The 13,540-nt window shown below is 23.3% G+C and overlaps 1 protein-coding gene across 1 annotated transcript; it reads left to right on the plus strand.

Annotated features, from left to right (window-relative positions):
• Positions 1–10,131: 10,131 nt before the first annotated feature.
• On the plus strand, positions 10,132–12,944 carry LOC122719087. The gene is made up of 5 exons (XM_043944631.1): positions 10,132–10,149; positions 10,267–10,392; positions 10,980–11,103; positions 11,182–11,308; positions 12,731–12,944. Exons 1-5 carry the CDS (start codon positions 10,132–10,134, stop codon positions 12,942–12,944), a joined length of 609 nt encoding a protein of 202 aa, XP_043800566.1.
• The last annotated feature ends 596 nt before the right edge of the window (positions 12,945–13,540 follow it).

Raw genomic sequence — 13,540 nt, forward strand, 5'->3', positions numbered from 1 at the left:
ATATCGCAAATGAAATATGATTCACGAGTTATTTCATGAAAAGATAATAATCAAACGTGTACCTCTTAAATGAATTATATGTGCGAATTTTATGTGAAAGAGAGTTAAAATTATAATTTATTTATACAGAGTGTTAATATATTGATCGAAATTAATATACATACATCGAAATTAATATACATATAATATATTCGATAAATTTTTCTTTGACAAGGAAATATAACTTACAAATTTATAAAAAATAGAAAAAATTTTAGAAAAAATTATAAAAAATTATAAAATTATAAAAATAATGAAAACTAATATTAGTTCATGTCAATGTTAAATACAGAAATACAGAAAAATTTGAATTTCGTTTCTTTCTCTTCGTTTGTAATACCGCGTTAAAATTTAAACAATTTCTAATTATTTTATATTAATAATAAAAACAAATTACAATGAATGAACTGTCGCTGAAAATGCTTCCTTATCTTCGATCAATATTTTGCAGAAACGATACGATTGGACGAGAGGAAATAACATCTTCGATATACAAGCTGAATTGGTAGATCAACGTGGACAAGCTATGACTTGAAATTGTCTTTGTCTCTGGGAGGTGGCTACATATACGTGCCAATAGTAAACTGACCCTAGATGTCCATCGTGTCGAGATGAAAAGGCCACGAAGGATCTACTTTACTCACGGAGTACCGTTAGATACACCACAACTATCAGAATCTAATCACTGACCAGCATCAAACACTTGGTTTGTTCGACTGCGTCATCCGGTACAAATTGTCAGGAAGATAGACATCGCTGCCCCAACAGGTCAGCTGATGTAGATATTTGGTTGGGGAACCACGTTTAAGTTGATCCTTGGAATTGTTGCTTCTTAATATTAAAAGTAAAGATAAGTATTCTCTATGTAAGAACGAGTTTTAGTTAAGTATTAGTACATCGTATCATACGTAATTATGTGAATGGGTAATTAAGTTTTCTTTTTTATTGATTTTTTATTAATATAGTATTAGATTGTATAATAAAATTATATCTAAGCATATAGTTATATTTATATTATACAGATTGTTGCATGTAAAATAGTCAATTCCACGAATATGTAAATCTATTCTAACAATTAAATATCTTATTAAATTAATAAATTTAAAACTAATTGAATATAGTTGAAGCTAGTTAAATATAATTTGAATAGTATTTTATCGTTTTATTATAAAGAAAATAAATTAAAAATAAATATTATAATGAGCTATGCTTTAGCGTAGAATACGGCTTTTCTTTTATGAATTCAATTATTGGTGCGTAAAAATTACTCGAAACAGTTATCTTCGAAGTTACATTAAGAAAAAATAAACGACTTCCCATTGCTGTTAAGAATTTAAATTAGCAAATATAAATATTAAAATGAATCAAGAATTGTTAATAATAATTACAAATTTTAATTATAATAATTTTAATCTTGTTTTTTAATAGAGATAATAAAATATATTGAATGAATTGAATCAAAATTTGATTAAATTATTGTTTTCAAAAGTATAAATTAAATTTTATTAAGAGTTCGGTCATTTAATTTTTAACAACCTAATACATAAAACAACCTAATACATAAAAATATTTCAATCAATACTTATCAATACTATATATTATAAATTAATAATATTGGAAAATCTTATAAATAAATCTTTTACAAATTATATAATAATAATATATATTCTTCTCTAGATAGATGATTCAAATAATCTCAATATAGAAATGAATAATTGTATAAAAAATTCAATAAAAAAAGAATATAAAAAAATATTTTTATCAAAAACAAAATAAATATAGAATTGCTTTAATGTTTAATGTTTAAATTTCATATTTGGAAAATTTTGAATTTCGAATATTTAGTACTATTTTAAATATTTTATTTTATTTATATGAAACTAAAAATAAATTTTTCTAATCTAATATTATATATAGTTTCATTTTTTTCTTTCTGAATCCAAATACATCGCTAAATATTTTATTGTTAATATGAATGAATAAACAAAAATCATTTGCATTTATCTGAAAATAAAAGAAAAAGAGGAATTGGAAGAATATAAATTTAATTTTCAAGAATATTTTTTAATAACTTTAATTTAGTAATAATAATAATTAATAATAATAATTTTAATTAATTAATGATATATGATAATTAATAAAATCCATAAATATCACGATATTAATTTTATTATAAAAAGAAGTACCTTTTAATATTTTATATTTTAGTATTCAAATGCTTTCATGAATGAATTCATATATTCAAACCTACAAGCATATTATCGATGTAAAAAATTCTTTTGATGCAAAATAATTATGATTGATGATAAGCCAGATAAATTTGAAACATGTTCTCGAATTATCGATGGAAATAAAAATCGAGAAAGTTTATGAACGATGCCTGATCATGGAGATTACAGAGGCGTGAAATTAATTATTTCACGATCTGGTCTTATCGCTCATATCCGCAGACATCTCAAAATGGATGTATGTCCGTAGGCATGTACATTCTTATTCTCTTAGGATTCGATCGTTCTATGCGATAGAAGGTATACGACCGAAGGTAAGAGAATAAGCGAGTCTGATCGGGGTGAAACTGCACACGATCGAATGAGGATACATACATCCAAGATCACGTTGCAATATCTTTGCACTCCTTTATATGTATAATACACGATATATCTAACAATAACTTGACCATATTCTATGATTGTAACAGAGTTACATTAGAAGCACAATTGTATGGTCAATAATTCTTGATATCATTTTAAAATTATCTGCACTATATTGTGTGCGAAATCGATATGTTGATTAATGCACAAAATACATGATATGTGTTACCAATGTTTCATTTGAGGCATTCAGGTGAACATTTTGAATATTGAAACTATGGATATACAATATAATGATGCATATATGTTTGCGATAAAATATTTTAATATTTTATATTTTGATATTTTGGAATAATAATTTTAATGATATTTTTACTTGTTTAATAATTATTTTAGTTAGTATTAATGTTTTATATTATTATATAATATAAATATTATTATATGTTATATATTATTATATATTGTATCGAATTAAAAATATATATAATTTAATACATATAATATATGTATATATAATATGTATAATTATACATATAATACATATAATATACATATAATATATATATATAATATATATAATATATATATAAATATTTTTATTTGAAATAAAAATTGTTTGATGTATACAGAATAATAAAGAAAAGAATAACTATAAATGATATAAAATAATTTTAAAAGTTTTTAATTTTTAAGAAATAGGAAAAAAGAAAAGTACTAAAGAAAATAATAAAAAGTATTAAATATGAAATATGTATGAAATATGTATCTAAAAAATAAAAATATATAATAAAAAATAATAAAAAATAATAAAATAATAAAAATAAAAATAAATGATGAACTTTTTCAAATCTTGTAATTAATATTTATCTATTAATAATATCATAGATATTTAGATATATACATATAATAAATGACATAATATTTTTAAAATTAACAATTTTAATAATTGTGGATTCAAAAATGGAAGATTGTTTAATATATTATAATATATTCGATCTATATTTTGATATTAGATTATAGATATGTTTTTTAGAATTACAAATTTGTATTACAAAAATGTGTTTTTAATCTATTTTCGTGAATACTGGTTCTACACCAAATCGTATTATACAAAGAAAAAAATAATGTATTATCAGATGATACAATGAAGTTGATAGTTGGCATGCGTAATCAATAGTTTGGTTCTTGGCAAGTTAGCGATAAAAAAGTATTCTAAGGGAACTTTAATGGTTGCTTCGGCTTAATTCGTCCTTGCTACCACGATAAACGATAATAATATCCATTATTGGTAAACCGAAGAGATAAATAATTATCACTGAGCGCAGACTTACGCGCAAATTAAACTTGCGATTAAAGATATAATCATGGTATCTGCTTTCACCAGTCCTGGAACACACTAATCCTTACCGAACGGCGCCGATTATCTTTGAAACGCATTGTTAGATGGAACATAGATTTAGATAGATTTAGATAGATTTATAAATTTTTCAGAAAACAAGCATAAATTATACACGCAAGTTCACCAAGCCTGAAGTAACTTTTTATATATACAATTTTACATTTGTAATAAACATAATTTTTTTTTGAAAGGACTTTATTGAAAATTATTATGGATTATCAGATAATATTAATAATAATTATTAATATATATTTATAGTATATTTATAATAATTAATATTATAGTGTTTATTATATATATATATAATATATAATATATAATATATAATATATATATAAAGTGAGAATATATATATGAGAATATATATATATATAAATGAGAATATATATATGAGAATATATATATATATAAGAGAATAGAATATAAGAGAGGCAGATTTTTATCTTATTACAAAAAAAATTCTAAGCAAAAATTTTGCATTATTTATATACAAACTCTATCATCGTATCGCGTGATTTTTTTTCCATATAATTTGCAATGTGCAATATATCCTTTTTTTTAAAATAATTCACATACATTATATACAATAATCTTATTAATTTTTATACATTAATTGATTCTTCTATCGTATTGAACAAAATAGTATTAATAAAATCCATAAAAAAACCATGATATGCCAGTTTTTCGAATTGTTGAATAATGATCTATATTCAAATATTCAAATGATCTATTCTTACTTTGAATTATTCTTCTTTTCTGTTACATTGTTCATATGTTCTCACACTACTCATTAAACCATAATCAATAACAGAATACTTTAAATTTCTTTTGATGATTTTGTAATTAATTATTATACAATTATTTATTATAATTTATGTTTCTAATCCTTAAATCAAAATAAATTAAAATAAATATTATTACAGCGTACCTATATATATATGCAAAATTATGTAAATAAAAAATATCTATGAAAGAGAAAAAAAAATAATGAATAACAATTGTAAAAAATTCTTATAATTTTTATTTTACTTAGATTTTAATTATTATTAAATAACTATGTATAGAAAATTTGTATAATATAATCTCATATTTTTCCATTCTATCTTATATTCTCACCATTTTTTTCCAATATTTGAATAATTATCATTTTGAAAAAATTATTTCGTTCTGAGCATACATTGATGCTCGTCAAAATAAATATTCAGTAAGATTTAACATTTTATTCAGAAATCAAAGATTGTGATTGATCTTCCTTAAACCAAATATTTCACTATCGATCTGTATTACAGAAAAGGAAACCATGAACACTGTCCTGCCCGTTTTTTCATCGAATCGAAATTCATGAGAAACTCTCCGCCTTGTTGAATTTTGTATAAAGAACGTAAGAAGAAAATCCGGGGCGACGGTGCACAGATTTCCGATGCATCTCGCCTACAGCACCAGCGGTTTATCTTTTTACTCGCCCACGGTTCTTCCGTATAAAATAACTTCCAGGTATGGAGCACGGACGACGCCAGACGAAGATAACGGTATCTGACCCCTACTATCCGCCTTTCTTTGCCACTACTTCTACCTGACCTGATTTTCTGACCCACTGCCAATGGCGCCATTCGTGCTCTCACTTGCAAACATATACAGATTGTATATTCCCTCTGCTAATTAAATTATGTTTTCTTATCAATGAATTGCCGTTTTTTTAAATCCGGTTTGTTTCTTCGGTAATTTCTTCCTTTTTTCTTGCTTATAGCATACGATATATCAACGATAATCGTGATAAAATTGATGAAATTGTTTGTTTATTTTTGTTTCTTATTTCTTACTTATCGATGCGACTTTAGTTATCAGAATGAGTAAATTAAAAAAAACGAGATAGTAAATATAAGATGTTGCTATTATACTTTGATCATTGGAATTTTGATTATTAATTAAATTTCAATTGTTTTATATTTTATACTTTTTCGTATTCTGTAGATTCGAAGAATCCTTGAAATGAATATTAAGTATGGTTATATTAGTTTACTCATTATAAATTTTGATTACTGCAAAATAATAAAGAAACACATAGACTGTTAGAGATGCATATAATAAACAATATATAATTTAATTTGCAGTATTAAAAGATTTTTATATCTCTAAAATTAATAAATATCCGCAGCTGAAATTTTAGATTTTTTTTCTCTATTCCTTCACAATTTCAAATTATAGTTCAATATTATGGTTGAATTATATATACTGTAATTAGATCATATGTATCTTTTTTTCTCAGATTATCAAATAACACATTAAACAAGTTTTACATTTATAATTATTTTGCGTTATATACCTCATAAATAACTTCAATATAATCATTATAGAAGTCATTATAGAATTAACAACAGAGCAAGTGCATCTAAACATTATTATATTAATTATTGTAAAATATCGATTATTTAAAATTTAATTATTCAAATTTATCGATTTATCTCACTTTATATCAAAAACATATTTAAAATAGCATATCTAACAATAGAATATGTGTATGGAATATACATATATTCTCGGATAATGTCTAAATGTAATGCATTTCTTTATATAATTCACTATATTATTATGTACATATTTTTCTCGTACATATCTATATTTAAAAATTTTAGTTTTTTCATAATATATTGATAAATTTGGTTTTTCCTAAATTCAAAAAAAACTCGTTATTCAAATAAATTTGTTCTAATTGCATAATTCAGATAATTAACATTTTATTTTTATTTTCAATATAAATGATCAAAATTTTATTATCATATATGATATTAATTTGAGTAACATTGAAGGACATAATATTTGATATTTTCTAAATTTTTTTTTCAAGGTCAAATTTCTTTATAATCTTTTTTATTAACATACTTATGAATACAATAAAAATAAATATGTTTAATGCACTTTTCGTATTTAGATATAGATATCCGTAACATGATCGTCTTGTTTCCTGCGGAATGATGTTTTTTTATTTTTTTAAACAAATGCTTTTTTATTTATTCCATAGTAGCAGTTTTTTAGAGTTCGTGAAAAATTCCTGAAAAGCATACTTTCAGAGTTTACGAGTTTTAACCGGTCAAGACTGTTTTTCAAACAACGATTAAGCTGAAATCCAATACTTTCTGTGTAGGATGACTTGACTTCTAAGAAGTAAAAAGAACACTCTTAAACTCGAAATTGAAAAGAAGAAAACTGAGATAGTCAAGTGGCATGCTATCTCTCAACGAACCTGACCAGCCAAACTTTCGCTTTAGTATACTAATCAACGAATAAATCTGTTTTCTCATAAACATAGCAAACAGATATCAGTTCGAAAAATTTATTTTTAATGAATTACTCTTCAAATAGAATGTTTATTTTCTGTATTATAATTCTGTTCTATCACAAAATTATTGCAAACGTAAAACTTATATCATTTTCTTTCATATGAGAGAATTAGAATTATGTAATCAAAGTGTATTAAGTAATTAAATATTTGGAGTGTATCAATAAATTTTTTTAGAAATTTTTGCTATAATGTGATATATAAATATGAAAGACATTCTAAATCACCAGTAAAATAAAAAAAAATAAGATACTTATATTCATTATAGTATCACAAAATTAATTCTCAAATATAAAACTTAAATTATTATTAAAACTTAAATTATTATATATTATTAAATTATAATTTCTTTCTTCACATCGAATTATATAAGCTAAATTTTATCAGAATTTTTTGTCATAGTAAATATACAAAAGATACTCTAACTTGTAAGATAGTTCAGAAGAATGTGCATCATTAAAAAAATTAATTTTGCTGAATGAAGCGGAAATAAACTGTAACGGAAATAAAATGTCTCGCTATCTTTTCATCTTGTTTTATCTGATACAAAATTAATTCTTTATAATTTGAAAAATAAGGATTAATATAAATATTTTTGGATATCAATTTTTGTTAAAATCGAAAGGTGATTTTCGATATTGCACAAATGGTATGCCTGAACTAAGGTTACTGCTCAAAGGGCCACCTATTACTATAGGATTGTATATTCGTTTAGATTATGAGCTCTGAACGAACGAACGAATGATGATACTTTAACTCTTTGCGGCTAATTGTAATGAGTCTAACTATTTTGATGTATACTGTATCGTCGTTGAATTCTATCTGTTTAGTTTTCTATTTTCTATTCTAAGTCAATTGTAAGACTGTCGAGACTGTTTTTTCTTCAATTCTTGCTTTTCAGGAAAAAACTGAGAGAGATTGAAGAGACCAATGATCGCGTTGGAGGGCATTTCGAAAAATGGACCCTCGCATGATCGCGTCGCAGCATTTGGGGATCTTTGCGTTCGCTTCTATAATAATCTATCGCATGGTATGCAAATGTGGTTTCTGAAGTGGCCGTTGCTGTGGTATTTTTATTTAAATTAAAAATCTGGAAAATATTAGGAAAACCATGCCTACTCATAAATTATTGACAAGTTATTGGAAGTACTCGAACTGTTGAAAATAAAAGCCAGATTATCTGACAGCTTCACAAGCCCTATCCTTAATAATTTTTGTATTTATTTTAATCTTTAGAATCTCTTCTTAAATTTTTTTCAATTTTCTGTCTAGAAAATATCTATGATAAAGAATGACACAATTTATGATTTAATAGAAGATATAATCCAATAATAAGATTCGGAAATCGATCGTCGAAATACCAACTCTAAAATCACTGCAGTTAAAGATCGCGTACTGATCATTGAATCATTGCGTGTTCGTCATTCATGACCAGCTTTTGTACAATCTTTTGGTTCTCTTCGAAACTATCGACTTTAGTTTGAATTTCTCGTATTACGTTCAGTAAAAGCTCCTTTCCTTTGCCTCTTTCTTCTCTTTCTTTAAGATTATTTCATTCGTAACTCACTTTCTCGACTTAACGACTAACTTTTACTAAGCAACAAAGCTTCTGTATTTTTTATCTCGTTCAATTCTTTTTTCAATCTTTTTTTCTTTCATCTTGTAAAGAAACAATATTTGAATTATGAGAAATAATAATTTTATTAGAAGAAAAAAACATGTTTTTTAATGATGTAGAAAACAGTTATTTTTGAATTCGTTTACAATAATTTATCGAGTATTAATTAATTGATAATAAGATTTTTTTAACAAACTTTCAGTAACAGAGAATCAATTACGAGTTATTTAGCAATTTATCTCTATTTTTATGTCATTTAATAATATATGTGCTATGAAAAGAAATATATAACATTTATTTAATAATGTATTATCGTAAAATGAAAATTGAAAATGAAATTAGATACGAGATTTAAGACATTCGATAATCTTGTTATATATTATATATATTGCCAAAATCATTTTTCTGGAGGATATTTAGATAGTTTTATAACTTTTTAACAAATAAAGAATGACACCAAAAAGACCACTTAGATGATTACTACGACTTTGATGATATATATCTAACCTAATTTATCTAGTAAAAGGTACGTCTCTCTTATATATAAATATTTTTTTGTTGATAATTTTTTAATAAGCAACGAGCTAAAATCTTTTGAAAATCACTCAAGAAGCTGATCTTGATAACATATGTAAGTTTTCTAAATTCTATAATTCTATATTGAAAATGTTATTATAATTATTGATAGTTAATTTTTGATAGAAAAATAAAAAGTACAGAGATATTAATGGAAATAAAACATATGACAATCAAAAGATATATATTAACGAAAAGTCAAAAAGTTTTATTAATAATAAACGTTAATAAACATACTTGAATTAAATTATTTAAAACTTTTTTACAAAATAAAAAAAAGGAAAGTTTTATGACAAGTATAAAATAAAGAACATTAAAATTATGTTAGAATATACTACATAGAGAATAAAATATTATTTTATTCTCGCATTCAAGCAATTATCGATATAATCTATGATAATTGAAGTTATTTGAATATATTAATTTGTATTGTAGTATCTAATTTCAGCATACTTACGAAAACACACATAATTTCATCCTGTCATCATAATTCTACCGTAAAAAGTTTATTTATTTTTATGAAAATGTACAACAAATTCACAACGAAACAAAGAATTACGTGCTTGAAGATATGATATGCCAAACACAGGTTGTTCTATCTTTTTGCAAAAATACCTTATCTAATTGTTAAGTAATGACTAGGAAACGCTCGTTAATTTGTACAGGTTAGAATCCTATATTATATCATATTCTATCCTTATCACAGTCGTACGTGGCTACGTGGTGTCCTGTGTGTGACAAACGAGTAAGCAACAAAGGAAAAGATACGAACGGTCTTCTTGCACATATTCGTAAATTTCATCCAAAACGTTCTAACCAATATTTGCTTCAGGTAAACAATTTTTTTTTTTAAAAATAATCAATTTTATTTAATATTCTTTGAATTATATCGATTTGATTGATAATATCATTTTCAGATTTTTATTAATGAAAAAAATAATATATACAAGTATATTTTTTTTAGGTTTATATTTTATTTAAAAAATTTTGTCTTATTTTCAAATTTTTAAAATATCATATAAATAATGTGGTTTAATGAAGCGAAATTTTATGGGAGCTTATAAAATTTTTTATTAAAGTTCTACTGAAGATATTAAGAATTTTTTCCATTTTTAATATTTTTCTACAAAGACTTTCAAATATGATTTTTTCACTTCTTTTTTATATTATAATTTAATTCTTTCGACTAAAAATATTTTTTGTATTAAATATTATATTTATCATTTATAAATTTAAAATACCAATAGAGACATTCATTAATGTTGTTAATATTAAATTTATTCTTATTATTTATATTAATGTTTATAAATCAGAAAGAAAAATAATAAAAAATAATTATTAATGTTATTTAAATAGTAAAATTAAATATAATTATTAATTATAAACTTATACTTATTATTATATTAATATTTAAACTAGAAAGAAGAAGGGCCAAAAATAACAACCAAAAAAACAGCGTCAAAGATTACAGAACTGCAGTCGTTCGGTAACACAGACAGCAATTCTAAGAAAAGCGAAACAAAAAAAGTTTATGCCACTCGTGGTAATGTTTCTTAAATATTAATTATTTGAATAAATTAGAAGGATATCAAATCACTTACTCCTTAAATCTCTTATACAGTGGACACATGGAAATCCCATAATGAAAAAAAAATTTGTCCTCGATGTCATAAGGAAGCAATACCGACTCTTCATACTCGAGGAGACAAGTTGACGACTTCTCATATTGGTGCTTTGTGTCTTTTAGGGTAGGTAGAATTATTATTAATTATTATAAATTTCGTACAATAATAACAATAACAATAATAATTAATCTTTACATAAATCTTTAATTGGAATCATTAATTTTCAATTATTTTTTTTTTTAAAGAATATAATTATCATTTTTGCAACCATAAAAATTTTCATTAAATTATTTTATTTTTATAAAATCATACTATCCACATTAAAAATATTTCGAACTTAGTTAACGAGTTTAAATTTTTTACTTGATATGCACATATGGCGATGATTTGGAATTTAGGACAGACAGATTTTGGCTAGCGTGCAGGTAACCAACAATTAATTTCACGCTTCCTGTCTGCTCGTTCAGCTTTTCGCGTCAGGATAAAAGATTAATGAGTAATCACAAAAGCTTCTTCAATTTATTTGCAAATTTATCGCAAATATTCTATAAATAATGAATTCTATAGAAATGATATAATTTTAGAAATTTTAATAAATTTCGATAAAAATATAATATCAAAGTTTATATTTGAAAAAATTGATTAAATTGATTAAATTAATTAAATTTATTAAATTTATTAAATTATCGAATTATTAGGAATTACCAAAAGTTGGAAAGTGCGAATAAAAATTTTAACGATGTTCGTATATTTAACGAAATAAAATTTGAGGTATGAAATAGTGAGATATAAAGCAGAAAAAAAAATTAATTTTTAAATATTATATTATAAAATAGTTTCTAGAATAATTTCTGAAATAAACTTCAGCTTCAGTATAACGAACTAAAATATGTTAAATTAAATTATATCAACAGAAGCTGCCGCGAACAAACGCATTTATCAACGTCAGGAATGTAACTGTTTTATTTTTCTCGAAATTTTATGATAGTAAAAATTTGAAAATATATATGAGAAACAAATAAAAATAAGAATAATGCAACTATGCTTTTCAAAAAATTATCATTTTTCTATACATAGTTTATTAAGATTTGTTTCGTTTTTTTGTTTTCATTAATTTCTATTAATGAAATATATAAGATAAATTAAATCTTATATAATTTTAAATATATTATAATAAAATAATTTCTAATAGAATTTATAATAATATCGAAATTATCTAAAATAATTCTACGAATATAAGATAATTGTTTAGTTTAACTACTCTATATATCATATTTTGTCCTCAATGAAAATTTTGTGTTTTTGTGTAATAGATATAGGAACAGATTTATTTTGTTTATATTGTTTTGTTTATAAAATTAATAAAATTTTTCTATATTTTATAAAAATGAATAAAAATATGATATCAAAATGACAGAAAGATTGTTAAACTAGACATTTATCTAAAAAATAATTAAAATAATAATTAAAATAATGTCTAAAGAAATTCGTTTTTTAAAATATTTTTAATTCTAAATTTAATTTCATTTACATAATTCATAACAGATGTTGGCCGCTTTGTTTTGTACCATTGATAATGAAACGTGCGAAGAAAGTTCGTATGTTCTGCCCCCTGTGTGGATACATGTACGGCAATTTTCAATATAAAAACACCGGATTAGCACCATGCAAAACAGATTCCGAGGAATCGCAGACCCGACTTTCATCTCCACCGAGAAGCTTTCGTTTATGTGCAGAAAAAGAAGAACAAAAAAATTGATAAGAATATATTTTGATCGAAAATTCGACTTCAAAATGATATATCCCCCGACATTATAAATAACATTAAATAATATTTTTTTTCTTCTAATAAATCATTATTTATTAATAACACATTTCTATAAAAGAATAAATCATAAAAAATCCATTACATATATTTACAATAATAACATATATATTTCACGTATATGTTATTCATTGTATATGTTAAAATACATGCAAATTATTTCATCATTTCTACTTATTTCAAGTAATTAAATTTAATCATTTCAAATAATGGTGTCTCGAATGACGAAGTAACTGGTTATTATCATTCACTATTTAATGCACTATTTTCATATATAATATAATTTTCAATAGTTGATCAATTTTCAAAGATTCAGGATACTTAACAGAGAAAATACATACGTTTTTGGAAAACTAGAGAAAAATGAAATATTATAATATATATTAATAAAAAATAAACTATATTGTTTTAATATTTATTCAAATCATATGTTTTTATTTATTTTAATCATCATATTTTTCAAATTCATATTTTTCATCAAAACTGTATTTGCAAATAACCAAAAGAATTTTTAGAATAATCAATATTAT

This window comes from Apis laboriosa, unplaced genomic scaffold (assembly GCF_014066325.1).
Source record: "Apis laboriosa isolate Shangri-la unplaced genomic scaffold, ASM1406632v1 scaffold69_cov144, whole genome shotgun sequence".
NCBI classification, from domain to species: Eukaryota; Metazoa; Arthropoda; class Insecta; order Hymenoptera; family Apidae; genus Apis; species Apis laboriosa.